The sequence below is a fragment of the Oenanthe melanoleuca genome, chromosome 3 (genome assembly GCF_029582105.1).
Source record: "Oenanthe melanoleuca isolate GR-GAL-2019-014 chromosome 3, OMel1.0, whole genome shotgun sequence".
In the NCBI taxonomy this organism is placed as follows: Eukaryota; Metazoa; Chordata; class Aves; order Passeriformes; family Muscicapidae; genus Oenanthe; species Oenanthe melanoleuca.
In genome coordinates this window covers 22,837,081-22,858,953 of record NC_079336.1, presented here as the reverse complement: position 1 = coordinate 22,858,953, position 21,873 = coordinate 22,837,081, and the positions used below count along the sequence as shown (strand labels likewise).

At 36.7% G+C, this 21,873-nt stretch overlaps 1 protein-coding gene across 2 annotated transcripts in view; it reads right to left on the bottom strand.

Moving 5' to 3' along the window:
* FAM83B (family with sequence similarity 83 member B) overlaps positions 1-21,873 on the bottom strand; it is a 55,377-nt gene that overhangs the window by 12,417 nt on the left and 21,087 nt on the right. For both annotated transcript variants that reach the window (XM_056488050.1, XM_056488051.1), the window contains exon 3: positions 7,047-7,211. In XM_056488050.1, the coding sequence (XP_056344025.1) occupies positions 7,047-7,211 (165 nt within the window). The remainder of the gene's footprint in view (positions 1-7,046; positions 7,212-21,873) is intronic.

Below are 21,873 nucleotides of genomic sequence, written 5' to 3'. Positions count from 1 at the left end.
AAATGGAAAAGACTGTGTACATGGTAAATCCAGCAAAATCAGGGATTAAATAAATAGGAAAGGATGGAATGGGACAGGATAGGATAGGAGAGGATGGGACGGGATAAGACAGGACAGGACAGGACAGGACAGGACAGGACTATTTCAGATGGAAAGGATGTACAATGATCATGTAGTCCAAATACCTGATAAATTCAGGATTGACCAAAAGCTAAAGCAAATTATTAAGGGCATTGTCCAAACACCTCTCAGGCACTGACAGGCTTAGGGCATCGATCACTTTCCTAGGAAGCCTGTTTCACTGTTTAACAAATCCCTCAGTAAAGAAACGCTTCGGTATGTCCAGTCTAATCCTCCTGTGGTGGGCTGACCCATTCCCAAGCATCCTGGATACCAGGGGGAAGAGACCAGCATCTCCTTCTTCACTTCCCATCCTCAGGAAGCTGTAGAGATGTTCAAACTTACAAACTCATTTAAAATTTCAGTCTATAAAGTATGACTGAGTTTGCAACACAGTGACATAAGCCTTTATTATCTATGGGAGCACTTCTACATTTGCCTAAAACATACAAAGTTCTAGCAGATAGAGACTGTAGGAGTTTTAAGGTTAATATCTACTACAATCCAATGACCTTTATCCTTACAAACAGAAAATTAAAACACTTAGGAGAAATATCCATGACATGAAAGCACATTTCCAAATAACCTGCTTTCTAAATCAGTGTATATTTCAGTGTTGGTATCTTGAAACTTTTATCAAATGAAAAATCAAACCACAGAAGCAAGAGTTACACTTAAAAGCTGCTGAGCTGGAAAATGAGGGTTTAACTCAAGCTATCCAAGTTCTTTAAACTTCATTCACCATTAGGTGAGTTTTTGCTTTTCATTTTTGTCAAGCTTTGAATACAAATTGAACTCAGTACAAAGTATTTAAGAATTACTTTTGTTTGTGAGCTATATGTCTAGCAAATGTAAAACATGTCCAGGAAATACAAAATATGAAGTTTATCTCTTAATTAGATAAATAAAATAAGTATTATCTAGAAGTGCTGTAGAATTTTAAAAGGTAAGAAATTTAAAAGCAAAAATACAGGTGGATACTTAGATCTATTTTCAGAAACAGCTACAAAAGAATTAATAACAACCCAATTTGCATTACTGAATGCCAGGTTAACATAAATTTGCATCTCTAACTGCTAATTACTTTTGTCAACCTAATGTTCCATCTTTTTCTGCACCTCAATTAGAGGTTTTCTTATTGATGAAAGTCAATAAGAAATAAGTTTTTGTGCTTTTCCAAAGTGATTTTGTTGAACTTGGAACAAGCCCATTGAAGAAAATAATTTTTTCACCAGCAGTTTTTCAAGCTTTAACTAATTATATTGAAAGCTTTTATTTGAAAGATAATTCCTATGGAAATAGTAACTTCTGAAAAAGAAGAAAATACTGAAATTTACCCATGCTAAAGATAACCATAATAGCAACCCCTTATTTTAATAAAATCTTGTAAATTAGTACTGAAATTTACATTTACTTTGATGACTGTTTTACCCAGTTCTATATACCACATAATTATACCTGTATTTTAGACTTATATTTAATTATATTTAATCATATTTATGTCATTATAATTTGAAAAAGGTAAGTAGAGAGCAGCTTATACATTCTCAGGTACCTATAACAAGTAATGTTAGCCTAAAGATATGCCAGTTGAACACATTAAATTATACTTAGATAAGGTCTGATCAGTATTGGACAGGATATCATTTGGGAATCCATGCTGGAGGCACAACCAAGTCTAATGCCTTGCAAATTACCATACTACACAAAAAAAAAAAAGCTTTGCCTTAGGTATATGTAAGTTGAAATATAACTTTTAAGTAGGCTTATGTAAAAAAGGAATAGAATTATTTACATTAAATTGCTGGGGGGGTTTAAAAAAATGTAGGCACTGTAGTCACTCTGTTCTCCCTTTTGTTTACCTTCTCTTCAGTATTTTTCCTCCTGTAGTTTTCCATCCCTATTCTCTGATTCTGAACTCCTTTCCTCCCTTGGTAGGTCACCCATTACCAGATGGGAACATGACAAGTGGCAGAGATCATGCTCAGCCTTCTCACACAACACTTCCTCTTCCTGCACAGTTCATCCAGCATTCTTCACCAGCTTCAATCCCTCTAATTAAGGTGTCAGGATTGCACCCTTTTAATAATCATCCAAAATCCCAAATCACCCAAACCATATTTGAGGATATACAGCAACAATGCATTCCACTTGGTATTAGAAGCAGTAAACATACACATTCTGAATTACAAGCCCCATCTGACAGTATGACATGCTGGGCTTCACCCTCCTGCATGGTTTCATCCTCAGGTTTCATCCTCAGAACTCTTCTAATAGCAGTGTGCCACTCATCACAGCATCACTGTGGCTAAAATAATCATTTATGAGAGTTTTGAAGGCAGAGTATCTTCTCACTTGTCCAAGAGTTCAGGACACTCACGAACATTTAAAATATCCAGTGGCTGCAGTTTAAGGATAGCCATCAGTGTTATCCAGTTAAATGACACCCAGTGATGAACAAGAAACAAGCTCTAACCACTTTTTACGTACATTTTCATTCCAGAGAGTGCCACATAACCATGATTTAAAATTTTGAAGTATTATTCACCATTACACCTTTATTTTCCTAGGTAAAAGCTCTCCAATATGATAGCTAGGTACAATGAGTATATCAGTCTCAAACATTTCATTTCAGCACTTTTTATTTGTAGGCACTGCTTTTATCAGTGCTCCATTCCTTGCCCTGTACCTGCTGTCAAGAATATGCAGAAAGCATAAAATAGGTATCTACCTAATATTTAGCCTAACAGTTTTAAAGAAAAATAGTCACATTTCTCATATTGTTCCTCATTACTAAAATTATTCATTATCCCGTGCCCTCTTCTCCAGTAAGACAAAACAGGTTATAGAATGATAGAATACTGGATTGGAAGGGACCTCAAGGATCATCTGATCCACCCATTCTTTGCAAAAGTACAGTCTGATCAAGATGGCCCAGCATCTGCCCACTTGAGTCTTAAAAGTGTCCAGTGTTGAGGAATCCACCACTATCCCAGGGAAATTATTTCAGTAGCTGATTATTCTCATTGTGATGAAGTTTCCTCTTGGAATCTCTCCAGGAATAACTTGCTCCAAAGACCCTTGGTCAATCCACGTGACTCCTCGTGAAAAATTAGTCTCACTCCTCTTTGTAGCCTCTCTTTCCATGCTAGAACACAGAGATGAGGTCTCCCTTTCTCTCCTCAAAGCTGGAAAAAACTCAATTCTCTCAGCCTTTCCTCATATGACAGCTTCCCAGTCCTTGGATCATCTTTGTGGCCCTTCTGTGGACCATCTCCAGCCTGTCCACATCTTTTTTAAGTAGTGGGGCTGAAAACTGAACACAATATTCCAGGTGTGGCCTGACAAGTGCAGAGAAGGGTGGGACAATGACTTCTTAATCTCTGCTGGCATCAGTGGTGATGCCACTGCTGATGAGCCCAGCACACTGCTGGCTTTCCTTGTAGGAGCAGCATCCTGCTTTGCTCACATTGAGCTTGTTATCAGCAGAACCCCAGCTGGTTATATCCCAGCTTTCCCAGGTGCAAGACTTTACCCTTGTCCTTCCTGAACTATGTAAGGGTCTTGTTAGCCCACTCTTGCAGCTAATCCAGATCCTCCTGCAGGGTGGCTCTCCCTTCCAAAGTGCCCACTTATTCACTCCGTCTGATATCACCAGCAAACTTTGTCAGGGTACACTTGATCCTCTCATCCAGACCACTTATGAGTGTATTAAACAACTTTGGGCCCAGAATTGATTCTTAGATGACTCCACTTGCGACAGATTGTCAGTTTAAAAAGTAGCTATTGGCCATATATGTGCTGTACAAATCCCAAATAGTTTTCAAGTTCGCTTCTATTCTGACTTTGAACATGACTCAATGAGCACTCAAGACTTGACTGGAGTCTGGTCCTTATTACAGGAGTTCTCTCACAGATACAACATCATACTGGGAGTGGCTATTCAATAAGCAAAATTGCCTTAGATGTGGTAGTACTGGAAAACTTTTGATGATTTTGGTAACACTGAGGAGAAAAAAACAGGCTGCAAGCAGGTCTCAAGAGCAGCTCCTACTGTGTATTTAAATGTGCAGATCTGGGAGTAGAGTTCACAGAAGGAAAGTAAAATCAATTAGTGGTTTAATCTTCCCTTTCCTTCAATTCATTACAAATGCTGATGGCATTATCAGGTAATAAACAGATCTTGCCAAATTGCTTTCAATATCCTCCTGTACCAAAATGATTCTTCATTATTAGCAGGAGAGTAAAAAAGAAGTTTCTCCAGAGCATAGAACCTCCACCATGTATCACCTCATATTAAATAAAATACCTGTCAGCAGCAGGAAAAAAAAACAGTAAAAAACTTCCCCTATTAGTTTCTGAAGAATCACCTGGAAAAAGAAGTTTGAATCTGTAACAACTCTTCGTCTTTCTATGCAAAGAAATTGCTGACCAAGCAAGTCAGACCAGTGACAAAGTTAATCAAAGAAGCTTAGGTAGAGAAAAAAAAAGGAAACACATTAATTACTGAGGACAAATGTAGTACAGTCAGAAAACTAATGAAACTGGAAAAGAGAAATGGGAAAGCACAGAAAAGGAATTATTTGAGCTCCACTGATGGATGTGATGTCAAGATGAATATTAAGTAAAAAACAACCTACATGAAAAGACGCTGCAGGAAAGACTAAAAATAATCCCAGTAATCCCCTGATTTCATAGTTTCCTATATGGCATCCACAAAATAACGATAGAATATATTGTCCATCCATTTTTTCAGTTACAGTTCCTTCCATACAGAAGACTACTTAATTGTAAATCCGAATTAAAAAATACAGTTTTGTTCATCACTGCATCTCAGTTTTTTCACTGATTCAAAGGGAGAGAAAAAGAGAGAGAGCTGTTGAGTCTGAAAAGCTTTGCACTAAACTCATCATTTTTAAAAAGCATCATCATGGCATACAATAACAAAACCAATGCAAAACATCTTTAGGAAAAGGAACAGACTCACACAACTCCATTCCCTTCTTGCCTTCACTCAACAGAAGGGCAAGACCAGAAGCCCAAAGTACAAAAAGTTGAAAATGTTTATTTTTTTCTGAATCTTGAGTGATGTGAAAAAGGGAAAGGGAGAAAACACCTTCAAAATACAGGCTGCTCTTTCACAGTCACCTGCATTCCCCTCTTATCCTCTAAAAAGGCACAGGAGTTAATGCAGGAGTAATAAACTGCTATTCTCAGAGCAACAGTCACTGGGAGTAGCCCATGGAATGAGAAGACCATTAATTTGAACAGCTTTATTACAAGCTAAACTGGAAACTCAGCACACAACAGGATTGCTGCTTAGCTCTTTGGCATATATTTTTTTATTTTCTGATAAAACTCAAATTATTCTAAGTTAACCTTGCAGAATAAAGACGTATTTTATTTCTTCCACCAGAAGCCAGAAATGTACAAAACACAGTGTCACTGAAAAGGCTACATACAAACCTCTCCAATCCACATTAATCCATACCAAATCCACTCTAATCTATGTATATAAATTCTTTCAACTGCAGTATAAATACATAAAAGTCTATAGAACTGCCTTAAAAAGACAACCTTGAATCCAAAGAAGGTAAGCTTTTGAAACAGCTGTGGATACACACGGCATGGAGTTAACCTGAAAATGCATATGGCATTTTTGAGACATCACTTGAAAGGCACAGTCCTGCTTTTTTTTATTTTGGAAGGACAAAGCTCATTCCATATATAAACACAGACCACTTTTGGCAACCTCTATGGCATAATTAACCCAAGTAATCAGCAAATGGTGGTATTTCAAGTTCCAGAGTATGGAAGTATTGCCAAATACTGACTTCATGAAGGCAATCACTACCAGTGTTTATAAAACACCACGGTTTTGGTGTTTTTTTCCTGTATTAGGCCACCAGAGAGCAATCCCACACTCATAAACAAGAAACAAGCACGGAAAGTAGAGTGGGAATACTTCTGAGGACGTAAGTCAACACTCCAGAGTAAAAATGGTATAAAACAGAGTTTGATCCAAACATCTACCAAGAAGTTCCCTTTATTATCTCAAACACACCACATCTCTATCCAACTCCTGGACTGGGTTCTTAAAATAGGTGCTGCTAAAAAGAGCTTTTATAATACTTCTGACTGGCATGAACATAGTTTAACTAGTTACAGAGGCAAGGAATTTCAAATGGAAATATGAGCTAAGGCAGTGCTCAGAACTTAGCAAGGAGACTCTGACAACATCCTTGGAACTTCTTTAGTACTGTCAAGAGTAGAGTAAATCTAGAAGTATTTATGAAGGCACTTATGTCAGTTCAGTGCAGATCATGGTTTATATTCTAATCCCTGATAAACATTTGGGCAGAGCAGGACATCTCGTGAAAATGTAGATTTCATCTTGTTATCTCTCTTACAGGATAAAACTACGTATTTAATGTGTAAAAGCAATAGGAAAAAGCACAAACATGAAAATACGGATTTTTCAGGAAAGCACTAATAAAGGAGAATTTTGGGCCTCCTAAAGTATTTTAATGCACAACCTTAAAGAAGAAATCCTAAAATGAAGGACACAACTTATTAATTTATCCCAGTTTTATGACTTTATTTGCAGGCAACTATAAGAGAAAAAAAAAAGCTTAGTTTTTCAAACATGCAATATTCCTAAATACCCAATAATGGAAAATCATATATAAATCATATATGAAAATTATGTCATTCAATGAAATGCTCTTGTTTTGACACTTGAAAAAGATGCTTTTTAAAAAATACATCTGTAGAGAATGTTCTGCTGAGAGCTTACCTATTTACACCTGGTTGTAAATTTGAAAAATCAGTATTCAATAACCACTTTTTCAATATGAGTCACTTTTCAGTGGGCTATGGAGAAGTAAGAAGTGAATGTTCATGCAAAGAAAGACAGGATGTCTTACCCTGAGCCTCTGAACTTGACAGCCTTGTTTCTCTGTCATCTTCAGAAAGTGACTGAAGTTTGATTCATCAAGTAGGATATACACTGCAATCCCTCTGGTAGATGCCTCCACGATTTCTCTAAAAATATCCACATCTGTAAACATATCCATAACAATGGCAATGACCTGAATCAAACAGGAAAGAAGCAAATTATTGTCTTGTATAAATTCACATATATACAGAATTCTTCACTGAGGTCTGCTCCGAGCAGCTAATACACTAATAATTTTTACACATTAAAATATTCTATTTTCTATGTCATTCCACTTAACCTGAAGGCTTTCAAGACAACCAGATCTTCCTTTTGAGAAATCAAGTGATCACCTGTGTGACGCTTGTCACAAGTACCAAAGTCCAGCAAAATGCTGCGCTGTGGGTTGTCTTGGTTTTGTCTGGAATCAAGTTGATTTTGTCCCTAATAGATGGTACCATGCTATAAGAATAATGTTAACAGCAAACTGATGTGGTTGTTGCTAAGTAGTCGTTACCCCAAGTGATGGACTTTTCAGTGTTCCATGCTCTGCCAGTGAGCAGGTATGTAAGAAACCAGGAGGAAGCAAAATTAGGACAGCTGCCCCAAACTGGCCAAAGGGATATTCCATACTGCAGAATGTCATGGTCAGTGTGTAAACTGAGCAGAGTTGGCTGGGAGGGGCCAGCTGCTGCTCAGGGACTGTCTGGGCATTGGTCAGTGAGTAGTGAGCAACTGTAATGTGCATCACTTCTTTCTCTTGGGTTTTACTTCTCTCTTTCTCTCTCTCCACTTTTTCTTACAATTATTGTTACAACTACCAATAGTATCCTTACATTAATATTATATTTTACTTTGCTTCAATTATTAAACTGCTCTTTTCTCAACCCACAAGGGTTTACTTCTTTCCAGTTCTCTCCTCCATCCCACTAGGGGGTCGAACTTTGTTGCTGGCTAGGGTTAAACCATGACATGAGTGTGTGTAGTGACTGGTAGTGACTGTAGGGAAAGGAAACCCAGTAAAAGAGAAAGGGAGAGAAAAACAGCAATACGAATGCTGTGGAAAAACTTTCAAAATAAAATTATAGTAAAAAAAAAAAATCAGAGAAAATTTTTGCAGACAGGGCTTCTCAATCTTTCATAATTTTCTCTAAAGCTAATGGCTGAAGAGCTTGTAGTAGCTAATAAGCAGACACTGAAGAGCTAGAGGCACTCTTACTGGGAAAAAACCTACTCGGCCTGTGAGAGCTTAACTCAAGAAGATCAGCATGCTGAACATGAGCTACCAACACCCTTCAATCCCCAGGGAGTATGTCTGATTTGGAAAAGCAGCGTTGCTCTAGTGGTATTTTGGATATATATAGAGAAATGTTGCACTGTTGACAAATGGTTTGTAATTTGGGCAGAACTACTATTGAAACGTGAAAGGAAATAAGAGGAAGAAACAGTGTCTGTGTAACTTCTAAAGGTAGGACTTTTATCCACTAGTTTTTGTGAAAAGTTCCAATGAGATGTCTCAGGTGCAAATTCAAACCAAATAAAACCTTTCACAGATATCAGCAGGTTTTACCATTTTCTCTAATCTTTAAACAACCTGTACATCAACTTCAAAGGTGTAATTGTTAAGTTGCAAGTACTCATCTTATTCTGGAACTGAAATAATTACCACACTCAGGTAAATGCTGTTACACACAACCAGGTAAAAGTTATGTCTCCAGTCAGTTGTACAAATTACCTTTTTTCAATCTCACCTGCTTAGAACTAAAAGTTTCATTTTGCCAAATGTATTTAAAACACTAGAAATAGAAAATAGGGATAACTTACATAAAATAAAAATAAAAAACCAATGAAAATAATTAGATAAGGTAAAAAGACAACTCCTGAATAAGAGAAAAAGAACTAATTTGGCCTCTTCATTACATGTCACCTGTCAATAAATAGTCTTTACAAATCCATCAGTCAGAGAGGAACTGAATAGCATCAAAGAATTCCATTATTTCAGAAATCTTAGGTAATATGCCAGTGCACCACCTTGTTTTCTTTACTGACTTTTTGAAAGTAAAACCTAAACTTGTTTTTCCTCAGTACAGAATATATTTCTTTATCTAAGAACTGAAAACACAAATGTTTATCTTGACTCCAAGGATCTCATCACTCTCAGACTGCATCTGCTTCTTGGTCTTGTTTCTGAGATAAACACTGTTACCTGAACAAGTTATTAACCCTACTTATTCATCCATCTTCTTTCACTTATGTCTGAGAAGAAAACTGCCAAGACAGATCAAGTATGGTAGGTAAAAAGACAAAAAAAACCCCAAAACTGTTCTCAAATTGTCTGTTTCATTACCTGTTTCCCCCTTCCTCTGAACTCCCTAATTTCTTCCTAGGCTTTCCTTTGTTTCACATATTCAAGAAATGGGTACTCATTGCATTCTAGGATCAATTTAAATGTAAGAGAAAAATCTTGAATTGATTCATTAGTGTACGCTCATATCAGTACATGAAATATTCAAAACCCACAGCATAGCCCTCAAAAATCATTATAACACTTTCCTAGGGCAGATACCTAAGATAGTCACATGTTTGCAGCATTTTGTGGTTGCAAAGACCGCTAAACTGGAAAGATGCAGAAAAAACTCCACAAGAACGTGTAATAAAAACTAAAAAACAATACTGACTAGGATGGCCAAATCTATGTCTATGAAGAGGATGGCAGAGAAATAAATACATAAGCAAGTAGGTTAGTAAGTTGGCGACATAAGAAAGACGTGTGCACTATTGTGCAGATAATTCACTTGGGAATGAACTTTGTCTTCATTAGTAGAATTGTTCTTAAACCATTCATCTTATTAAATCTGGAGTAATTCTGCAAAGCATCAAGTAGTCTTGCAAAAAAATCTAGGTTTCACTTCCAGAGCTGGAACAGGGATTATATTTTGAAACCTGAAGCTTGTGCTGTCTGAAAAGTCCTTACCAGAATCTGAGTACATAGATGCAAAGCCAGTCATACTTGACAACTAAATGGGCATCCATTTGTGCCTTCCCTACAAACCAGAGGTGACTCTTGAATGTCCTCATTAGGCTGCCCATTTACTGTTAGCAACACTCAACTGATCTGTTATACACAAACATATTTAGGCTTGGCTGCTGGAGAAGAGTGCCAAATTTGAACAATGCATATGATACACATATGAAACATACAATATGTAAAATGTCGTTAACAGTGATACAGTAATTTCTGCATACTGATTTCCATAAACCAAAACATTTTTGACCATGAACTACAGGTTTTGATTCAGAAAGAGTGGACTCCATAAAGGTCATGGAATTGTCTGGCCTTTAAATGTATTAAACTTTCGGTTTTCTTTCTCCTTTTTAATAGGGGTGTGTGTACATTTCCCCAGCTTGCCTACTTTGCAGCAGAAGGGAGTACTGCACACAGGAAAAGACAAAGCAAATATGGTATTCAGGGTCTCAGGCTTTGATCAGTTAAGGAGACCAAGAGTAGGAAATTACTTCAGTGAGGTATTGTGATGTGTACCTACCTTTAATTAAAGCTGCAACAACAGCTGCGGGATTAGTTACTTGCTGCATCACTTCGGAAGAAAATATTTCACTATTGTTTTTACATTTGTTTTTTGCAAAAAAAAAAAAAAAAAAAAAAAAAAAAAAAAAAAATTGCAAATTTTTGCTAATTTCCACCCTGGTACTTACAAGAACACAACAGTAAATTCTAGCAAGGAAGAAAAACTGATATAATTCAAACTGAAGAAATACATCAGAAAATTGCCTATTCCATAAATTCTGTTTCTTTCAATACTATCCTGAATTAAGAAAACCTCCTCAAGGCAGAAAGCTGTAGTGTCATACAGGAGGCTTCCTTACAAACTGCCATTTTTTTTGCGAAGCATATTTGTTTTCCACCACACAAAGATCTTTTAAAAGGAACAACTCATGCTTTTGAAGCAAATACCATGGCCTTCCAACCATTCCAGGAAATCTGGATGGGTACAGGAGTTTTTTGATGAAAGAATTCTGGGAGAACTTTACAAACCTTGTCAAACTGATTATCAACCTGATCAAAAATGACCCTCACTTGGGAACAGGTAAGCAAGCATGTAACTCCTTCAGGGAGGAGAAAATAGTTGGTAGAGCAGACACTTGCTGTGCATAACATCACATAACGCTGAAATTATGCACAGCAAGAGGAAACTACCACCACCTGGGTATTAGATAGAAGAGCACATTGCAGTGATCAACTAAAAGTGAAGACAGTACAGAAAACAGTTTTTATGCTAGTTTTCTTCATCCAGAATTAAATTTAAATAATCTTTGATTGTCATTACTAGTATCTTTATCTTATTCTTTTTTTTTAAGTGATGAATGTTTTTTAAGTTTAAAATTTGCTTTCAATGACATCCTTACAGAAAAAGAAAATCTGCTGAAGTCAATAAGCACAAAATGACTCCTAACACATCTGACAGAATGCTCAATTTAACTGAAGGCACCAGTAGAGCCATATGCTATTATTCTTCTTACTGTCTTGACACTAAGGCTATGCTTTGCAACAGGAAAGTACATTACACACTCTGCTTTGGCATTTAAAAAACATGTAAATACAGACAGGAAGGCATCATTTTATTGAATAGCACTATTTTTAATCCAAATATTGTAAATTATATTTTTTAGTAAGCTGATTTATTTAATTTGCATACTGGTGAAGAAAGTACCATTTTAAAGCTCAGTATCTCTAAATTATCATCACTTTAATACAGAGTTCTTTTCATTCTTTCAAAGTTCTTAATAATCTTCAATTTTGGTAAGTGACTGACTCCTACACAAAGTACCAGTGACAAGGTTCATGAAAGACACATGCACATTTGTTCTGAAGGTTAAAAAACCAGCTCTAGCTGTTTGTTTCAGCTATAGTGGAAATATCCTGCATATCCATGCTAAAGAGGAGATTAAGTACATGGTAACATGGCAACAGAGTGGATAATATGACACCACGGAGGAGTAAATGGAGGCCAGCGATCAGTTCTGTCGAACCTATTGTGCTACAGTGTCAGGTTCTTTGTCCTACAGTGGCGGCTGGACAAAAGACAGTGGTCAAACTGAAACAAGAACAGTTCTCACTGGATACAGGGAAACCCCCTTATTCCACAAGGACACCCCAGCAGTGGTCCCAGAGTGGTCCAGTTTCCATCCTTGGAGGTTTTCAAGACCCAGCTGGATAATGCCCTGGGCAACCTTTTCAGATACTACTACTAGCCATGCTTTAAGCAGGAGGATGGGCTGCAGACTTCCAACTGACCAAAGGATGCAACTCAATGATTTGGAGATCTTCACTCACATCATTGTCAAAATGAAAGCAAATTTTACCATGTTTGTAGTAATTATAAACTTTGCTGTGAGTCCTAAAGAAAACAGAGACTGAGAAATAAAGGAGTTGTTCTGCTTTACATCTTCCAATTTTGATTAAAAAAAAGTGGATTTTAATCTTAATTCAGTTTTAGGACATTAAAATCAACCTTGCTATAGGTGTGTGCTGAAATTCAAGCATAAATGCATAAAGGCATAAAAGGCCTTTACTGCTAGCTCTGAGTAAGTCTATTTTGTGGACCCCTGACAGTTTCATTATCTCAGCATTACAACTTCTTTCACAAATATGAATTATTATTCTCTAGTTTATATACTGCAGTGTGTGTCATTTAACAACTCCTTTGCTATAAACAGTAAAAATACAGGAATCCTCTACTAAATGTGCTTCCTTAGGGCAGGCTTTACTAGAGACACCTACCAATGTCAATAACCTAGTAAGGAACAGTGCTGAAACTCTACCCTACACCGCAGGAGTATTGATTTCTTGTAACCTACATGTGGCTTACTTTGGGCATTACATGACAAAAATCCATACTGCTGTGCAGTGCTTTTAAATGTCACCACCCCTTCTCACCCCAAGAACAAAGAACCACATCTCTGACAGAATTATTAATTCTCTTTTCATGGACCTTTTCTCTGTTACTCCAGCCTCCTTTGGCAGGTCTCTGTTTTGATGATGTCCTTGAGGCAGGCTCAGTGCTATCTGAGTCTGGCCTTTCTCAGAGAGCAGGCAGTGCAGAAGGAGGATGCAGTGCTGTGCACCATGCTGCTAGGAACAAGAGGCAGGCAGTAAACTGACTGGTGAGTTTGTGGCATCGTAAGAGACAAATTTGGTGATCAATGCAGACAACCTTCTCCCTAGTAAGCTATATAATATGTCCCACAAATTATTGTGGTTTGTTTTTACAATTTTATTACATTGGGTTTTATGGTTGAGGGTTTAGATCCAGTTTATGATTTCTGCAATTAATTTTTACAGCTCCCTAATAAATCATCTGTTATCCTTACTTTCTGGCACTGTTGCTCATACTAGAGTGTTTCTAAGACAAAAGTTCATTAATTTGGTATTAATTTGCAAAACTGAAGACAGCCCTGAAAATGCTTTGCACAACACATCCTTTTATTGCAATGTCTACTTTGAAGCCATTTGTGCTGGATGAATTGCTGAGGTCTCACAATACAGTAACAGATGAGAAATCTTGCAATAAAGTACCAAAGTGTAATATAATGAGGGGAGCCTTGCCTGCAAATACAGCCTAATGCAATAATATACATAGTAATCAACCATCTGAGTATTATCCATTCTCCTACAATTTCTGTGGCAATATAAAGGAACAAATACTGAGATGATTTATACCTATGCAACATTCATGAAATTAATGTCACTACTTGTTGCATTGTCAGTACTTGTACTATCATCATAATTGACCCCCTGAGATCTTACTTAATATATTTAATTTGGCTCTACAGACACAGAGCGATATACAATAACTATGCAGTGTACTCAGAAATGTTCTTTCATTATTGCATTCTTTAAAAGCAATTTAATTAACTACAGGGTGAAGTCTGGCACTTCATTATTACAGGCAGCTACACCACCTCAGAATCAATTCTCCTAACCCTTTTATCCTCTTTTCCTCCTCCTGCTCCAAAATATTCCTACCATTTATGCTGAGGATAGAAAAACACAGGCTCTCAGAACCAAGAACACCTTCTGTTCTGATCACCAAGCTTCATTCCATCATGTCATATATCACCTACAAAACCTAAGAATTTTAAAGTAAGAACTAAGTTTATATGGAATAAAAATTAACTTCCAACATGTAAACTAGCAGTCTTCAATAACCTCAACAGCCTCTCTCTGCAACAGGATGTCAGAGAAGTTCAACACCAACAAAAAAAAATCATATAAGTAAGTTCACTGTCCAGAAAACATAAACTAAACTTTTAGCTATCTCCTGCAATACAACAAGAAAAACAAATGCAAACTATTAGAAAATTAGGAAGGCAGGTAACCACATAAGACTATACAAATAATTTTTATAGTGTTTACCTGTGTAGTGCACATGAAAAAGCCTATCTGCTCTGTCCAAGAAACACATACAAAAGATGTGCAGTAGGGGAACATTCTAGCTACCAGTAACAGGGGAAAATGTTCTGTTGGCAAAAAATAATATGACAGTAAAAACAGGAGCCCTGAAGAAGGATATAATTTTACTTTGAAAAACACTAGGAAGATCGATTTTTTACAATGAATAATCTTCTTAAAACTACAGGAGAATTCTGCCTTTTGCCCAATTTAGCAACTTTTGTATAGCTTAGTATCTCTAAAATATCAGATAAGAGGACCAGCATTAGTTCTTTGAAAGGTGAAACTAAAACCAAAATAAAAGTAAAATTCTCTAAAATAAGACTTTTCTCTGAAAAGAATGTAGAGAAGCCTTCTGTATTACCTTTGAGAAAGCTACTGCAGACCAAGCTAGGAATATACACCACCTTAAAGTGACGCCTTCTCTGTTACCTCTTCAAATTCACACAACTGTGAATTTTATCTTGCAAAACTTATGGGAGTGAGCTACATTAATTCTATAAATGTGATCTTTATCTATGGGTTTGGCAGTTGTTATTCTGGCTGAGGGATTGGTAAGAACTAATTGTGAGTTGAACAAATTACAGGAGACACCACCTCACTCTGGCCAGCAGCAGAGGCAGTAATTTCTCTGAAGCTTTACTTCCACATGTGCAGAACTGAGTGTCAGCAAGTCATGGCAAGGAGAAAATGGAAGGGGATATTCCAGGGATTCTTCATGGGGACTTTCCAAAGAGCTTTTATAAACCTAATCCCTGGAATGAAGGATCTGCAAAGAAACAGCTGCTGCTCAGTGCTGGCACATCATAGACATGAAAATATTTACCTAAATCTGCAAAAATCTGTCACGCATTATTAAAACTACAAGCGTTCACAATGCTCAATTTTAACACTTTCATTCCTGCTTTCAATGCTCCCATCAACAACTAAAATGTTTTTGGTATTTAGGAAGCAAGTTGTGTTCTGTCACTGAAAAGAGAAGCAGGCAGAGGTCCTACAGAGAAGGACATAAGGCAGCACAGAAAATCCTTGGCAAGATGGAGAGAACTCATTAGGGACCTCACTCTGCCCTTTCTTCTCTTGCCATTGATATTGCTGCTGTATTCCCAGTGCCATGTGGGCTGCAGCTGGTTGGGCAGCAAGGTTCTAATATTTGTATTTAGCTCTTCAGAATGCTCATATCCAGTTGTTATGTTGAGAAGCTGCCAAGCTTCTTCTAAGGAAAGCAAACCGAAAGGAAATGCCAGCATTTCTGACAGCCTGCTATACCACTTTGGAAATTCATGACAAAAATGAAAAGTAGTTCTCTAGCCTCCAGCTTTCTCTATGATCAATTTCAAAGACTTGCTGCTTCAGAAATATTTTCTTTATTTATTTAAAAGATTATTAACAGCTTCAATATGTGGATTCTCATGGGATCCCTTAATATTTAGTGAATGTTTAGGCTACATGAATTAACATTATAATGTTATACTTTTTATTTTAAATTTGTGTGTAAGTAGAAACATTTACCTATTCATGTGTGCAGTATTTAGTGACTGCACAAAAACAAACAGTGCTCAACACTGTGCACATAAGCCTTAATTACTTTATCCAAAAGTCCCAGCAGTATGAGTTGACCCCTGCAAGGTTAAAAACTCTTTCAATACCTGAAATTATTATCTCACATCTGAGAATAAGGGAAAAGGACACCTCAAATGCAGGGGGGGATAGCGGGAAGGCAAAGGGACAAAAGCATTTTTTAAAATGTACTAAAATTATCCTTCCAAATTACTACTGCTTAAAAATGCTCCTCATGCCACAGTAAACTAGATTGGACATTAAAACTTGTAAGGGCTCTTCCTGTGATTTCTTTCAAGAAGAATTAAAGCAATTAAAGAGTCAAAGTAAATGTATGAGATTTCAGCTAATCTAGATAATAAATCTAGAGAGTATTTTGAGGTTTGCCACTTTTAACAGTACATTTTGGTGGGTTTCTTAGATTGGGAATGGAGATATTCCAAGTCAGTCTGCCTTCATCATGATTCACTTTGTTTCCTCAAGAGTCCTGTATCCATTTTCAATATTAAACCCCTCTTCCTTTATATATTTATATATTTACATATTGAGAGCTTATATATTGAAACATGCTAGACAATGTATAAAATCCCACAATATGAATCAACATTTACAGGCTGTAACGATCTATAACAAAAGTATTTCTTAAAGAACTTTGTTGGCATTTGTTAATTAGTCACTTGGAAACAATGAAAGATTCTCTTTGTCAAAGGCATATTTATAGGAAGAAGAGATGATTCAGACCGACTTTTCTATACCAGGAAGAATAATTTTGCTTTTAAGTTTTCTTTTTCAAGAGCTGTGTACTGTTTGTCATCTTTGAGAACTTAATAGTAAACTTGTTTCTGAAACTAAACAAAATGGAAGAGCTGAATATCTAATATTTGTATTTTATAAATCAGCTACATATTTAAAATATATTGCATGGGTTTCAGTGCCTCTTCCAGTGTGTATATGTATCAGACAAAAAAAAAATCCAGAAAACAGAACTACGTAGCTCAATTGTATAATACTGCTTGAAATCCCTTGCTCTTGCTTACAAGAATAAGTAGGTATAACAGGTACAACTTGCACAGAAGAGAATCAAAAAAGAAAGACAGGTATGTAATACAGGGGCAGAAACAGTGCTAACTGACTCCACAGTAGATGATGGAAAAGAATGGAGCTAGATGAAAATAAGTGTCTCAAAAGCAGGAAACAATTATTTTTGCATTTCTATGCAAAGAAAATATTGGTGTATCCAAGTCAGCAGACAATCCTGATATGTTTCAGAGTGGCTTATGATTTGGAAAGATAGACTTTGGAATGCCTAAATGCAGTGCATTAAGCACAGTCCACATGGATGGCCTATCAACATTTTTAGCAAGTGGAAAAATAAAAGCATACAGCTGTGGAGGACTTGCAAGCTGTGCACTGTGAAGTCCATGAGTCTTATATCAGGGTGACCTTGCATTGGATAAACACAGATTCATGCAAAGACTAATATTTTCTAACATGGAAGACATTGCATCCAAGAGAAAACCTATTTTCTATGTAGGCAGTACCCAATTAAAAAAAAACAACAACTAAACCAACCAACCAAACAAAAAAATTAAATCACCAAATTTCAAATCAGTGAAAGGCTACAGACCAATAAGCATGACCTGATTATATAACTGGCTTAATGACCTTGCTGAGAAACAAGTCCTAATTATATCATTAATTGTCGAAGGTCAGTCTTCTATAGACACACAAAACTTCTTCCAAAAGATACACTGCATAAGGAACACTGGTAGAGAAAGTGTTTCAGAGATAAACATAGAAGAAAAAGAGAATTAAAATATTTGGAGTCTTTGCAGAAGACACCGTTGTATGTCCACAGAACCCCAACTGAGACTTGAACCAGTTCTGGTTAAAAACCTTCTCTAGTTCATGGTCCAGAGAAAGTAATACCAAAGTGAAGAAAGGAAGCCACAACAGAGGCTCCTGTTAGTATTTGGAAAGTAGTGGCACCATTTCTTTGTCTTTAGGTTAAGAAGGTTAAGAAGGAACATTACAGTCTACTGCAATAAAGTAATATTTGCTGCAGCTGCAATTAGCAGGCCTGGATGGTTCACATGCAAGACAGGAAAATAATTTTGCTGTTGGTCATTTTTAATTAAACTTTTGAGTATCAGGGAAATAATGCTTATGGCCACAATTCAAAAAACAGCTTGATCACACAAACTGGTTGCTCAGCCTGACTTCTGAAAGGAAAACCAACACAAGAGTCAATTAATACAGAAATGAAGGCTAATCACATATTTAGGGAAGGGTAAATAGGAAAACACCTTTACAAATATTGCTTATTTAATCCTTTTTTGAAATAAAGCTTTTGTATTCAGCTTCATATGTGATTGAGAGTCAGTAACAGACACATGAGGTATACTCACTTAAGGACTGGTTATTGGCTAGATGTTTAAAGCAGTTGTCTAATGAAAACATTTTGATTGCATTTATTTCTAGCACCTGTAAGACCCAATGATATTAAAGATTGTCATACTGCTGTCACGAAAGGGGAAGCAAACCCACTATAACTTACTTATTATGGCCTATTTCTGCTCCCCCTTCCCTTTCTACTGTGACTGCCTTTACCTTACTTTCCTTTTCCCTCTACCTCCTCCCTATCACTTCACTCCCTTAATTGTTTCTTTCTCCTTTCCTGTCCTTTCTCCCCTCTTTCAAGAGAGGAACTCCAAACACAGTTAAATTTGAAACTGACAAAAACCTGATATTGGATATTGAATGTGGGGTTAAATTGGCTCCTATGCATTTTGTACAAACTTAAAAATACTCCCCTTTTTCTTCCATGTTTTATGACTATACCCTTACGATATTCACAATAAAGTTTTTGATTCCTGCTACAACTACTATTTGCTTCAATGCCATTCAAATTCTACAGATGTACTTAAAAATGTTTAAGGAGGCCAACTCAAGCAGTAATATGGTTAGAGTTAAACCAGAAAAATACAGAATGCAGGCTGTTTAAGATTACTGGTCACAGGTCAGTGATGGGTCAGTATAAAGGAAAGCCAGTGAACCTCTTGTATAAATTAGAAAAGATGAATATGAAGAATTTAGCTCTGCCAGATTCTCTGTTCACCTTCAGAAGCTTTCTAGTTTAGCTACATGGCAGAGTAAAATGCATTTATAAGTAGAAAACAGAATGCCTGGACAAGACCTGTGGTAACATTTATGTTGCAAAAATATCAACAGAAATTATGTCAGATCAGTATTCTGAAATATGCCACAGACATAATGTATGCCTGCATGAGTTCATATGGCACAGAGTTATATCTGAATGCCAGTAAAAAATCCAATCAGATGATTTAAACTATTTACTTTTTTAAACATGCTGCCAATTGAGTAGCAACCTTCCCTGAAACTCAGGAGAAGCAGATTGCACCACCTGCTCTCAGAGCAGCCACAGCTACTTGTGCAACATATTGCTAATGACTGTGCTGGCAGACTGCATTTCAATTTCACCTATTTTAAAGACAGGTTTTGAAACTAATTAATTAATTGTTGTCTGCAAATCATGTTCAGGTCCTCAGGTGAAATCCATTACCCTGGTATTCTAGATTATTTATTATAGATAGGAAGGAAAAAGGAAAAAAATAATTGCAGACTAGTCTGAAAGCATCGACAGAATGTCCTAAAGATAAGAAAAGATTAATCTTGTTAATAAGTAATTATGTGCAGCTTTTCAGGAAGAAAACAGATTCAAATTTTTATGCACAATAACATATGGAGCAAGATGTCTGAAATAGTAGAGAAGCAATTATAAAAACCCTGCTCAAACCTCCTGTGAAGCAAACTGAAATGAAGAAGATAAGTAATGCTGCAATTCTTGCAGCCCCAGTGGAGTTAATAGTGAATTGGAACTAAACCAGGTACTAAACAGAATTTAATTCCCAAATCCAATGCAGCACTTAAAAAACAAAACAATAAAAGAATTACAAGTAAAATTACTATTAAAAAGTTATAATTTCAGTACCAATGCCAGGCTTTAAAAATGTTGTATTTATAAAAATTATTTCAATTTTTAAATCCTTTAGAAGCTTTTTAAGTGAAACCCGACAATTCTTGTTCAAGCGTGAATCTTGCACAGGTAGTGAGGTATTTGAGGGAGTTGCAAGTCAAGAGATAAGAAATGGAATTCAAAGACACAGGTGAAAAAAAATTTATAGAAACATTTCTTTCTTATTCATTTCTGCCAGGTTTTTGCTCTACTGATCTTTTGCCTCTATGTGAGCTGACTTTTGATTAACCATCTCTGTCAAGCAAGAAGCAATACAGCTTTAGAATTATCTTGGTGACACTATTATTTTGTAAATGCAGGTAGCATCAGCTTTCACTGATCTGCATACAGCTCTTCCACAAGACCATACAAGTATTAACTCATCGCTTGCAATTTGATACTGCAATTATACAAAATCAGAGGAAAGATTATGTGATCCTTGTGATAAAGTCTGATCAGGTATTTATAATATTCCTTTTTTTTGTTATCTACTGCTCTTTCCATTTAAATGCAAAAGTCTATTTTTAATGCTTACAAGTTTATTAAGTGTATTCATAATGTTTTCTTAGATCAGAGCCCCAGGCCACTTCCAGGAGACATCTGGGGAAGAACAGATGCACAGCCAGGCTGCAAGACTTCCTTCCACAATCCAGATTCCATCTGCCTCAGCCACAGATGGGCACTATGGTCTGCTCCTCTCATTTTTCTCATTCTCACAAGGATAGGATGCATAATGAAGCACTCATTTAAGAATCATTAAAATGAACAATTATTCAAATAAATGAGTTACCACTCTGGAAGTAACTGAACCCTTTATACTCAATTGAGCTAGTGACCAAGTTAATGGCAAGTTAAAAGGGGTTTTAATGGGTAAAAGAGAAGCATGTTATGACAAGTTTTGCACTGTAAAGCTTCATGTATGTGAGAGCATTCCCCTATCTACAAAATATTCCTCCCAATGTGCATTGCATGCCAGTTCACACATACACACACCCCCCCTAACCTCTATGTGGGTAATGCTAATCAGAGATCTAATCAGAAAGCCTGCTGAACATCTGCACAAAATACAAAACTCCTGCTAGAGCAAGGTGGTATTCTATAAAACATCACAACAGGTACCTGAATTTAAGAATGGAGGGAGAAGAAAATCAGTCTCAGGGGCACCTACTGCAGCCCTTCAGTACCTTTCTCTGCAAGATTTGCTGCCTATTAGGGCCAGCGAATCCCCTGCAGCCACAAAACATTCCTGCACTGAATATCTGTGTACCTCAAGGGTATATATGCCACAAAACATGAGGGGCAGAGAGGAAAATTCACTTCTTTTGCCATTGAAAGCAGAACCTTCCAATAATAAGGAGCGAAAGCAGAAACACCACTGAGCAAACCACCCATGGATTTACATTAAGCCATGTTCTGTTGGCAAATTTGCTCTGCTGGAAAATGTGCCAAGCATGCTAATAGCTAAATATACTAGATAACTTTAGTTGTCTGAAGTAAGGATGAAGATTGAGAACATGCAACATTTGTGGAGGAGAGATGAACATTTTATTCCAAGAAGACTTTGTAAAGTGTTGCTTTTTGATGCAAAATAGTGCCTTTCAAATAAATATTTGTTCTTACAAAATACATCTCAGGTCTCAGGAAACATCTTCCCTTGAGTAACCTGCCCTCTCCTAGGTTATGCCCAAAAGCCTCTCTACATCCCAGACTGCTAATGTTCCCTGTGCATGTGTACATCCATGGAATCCA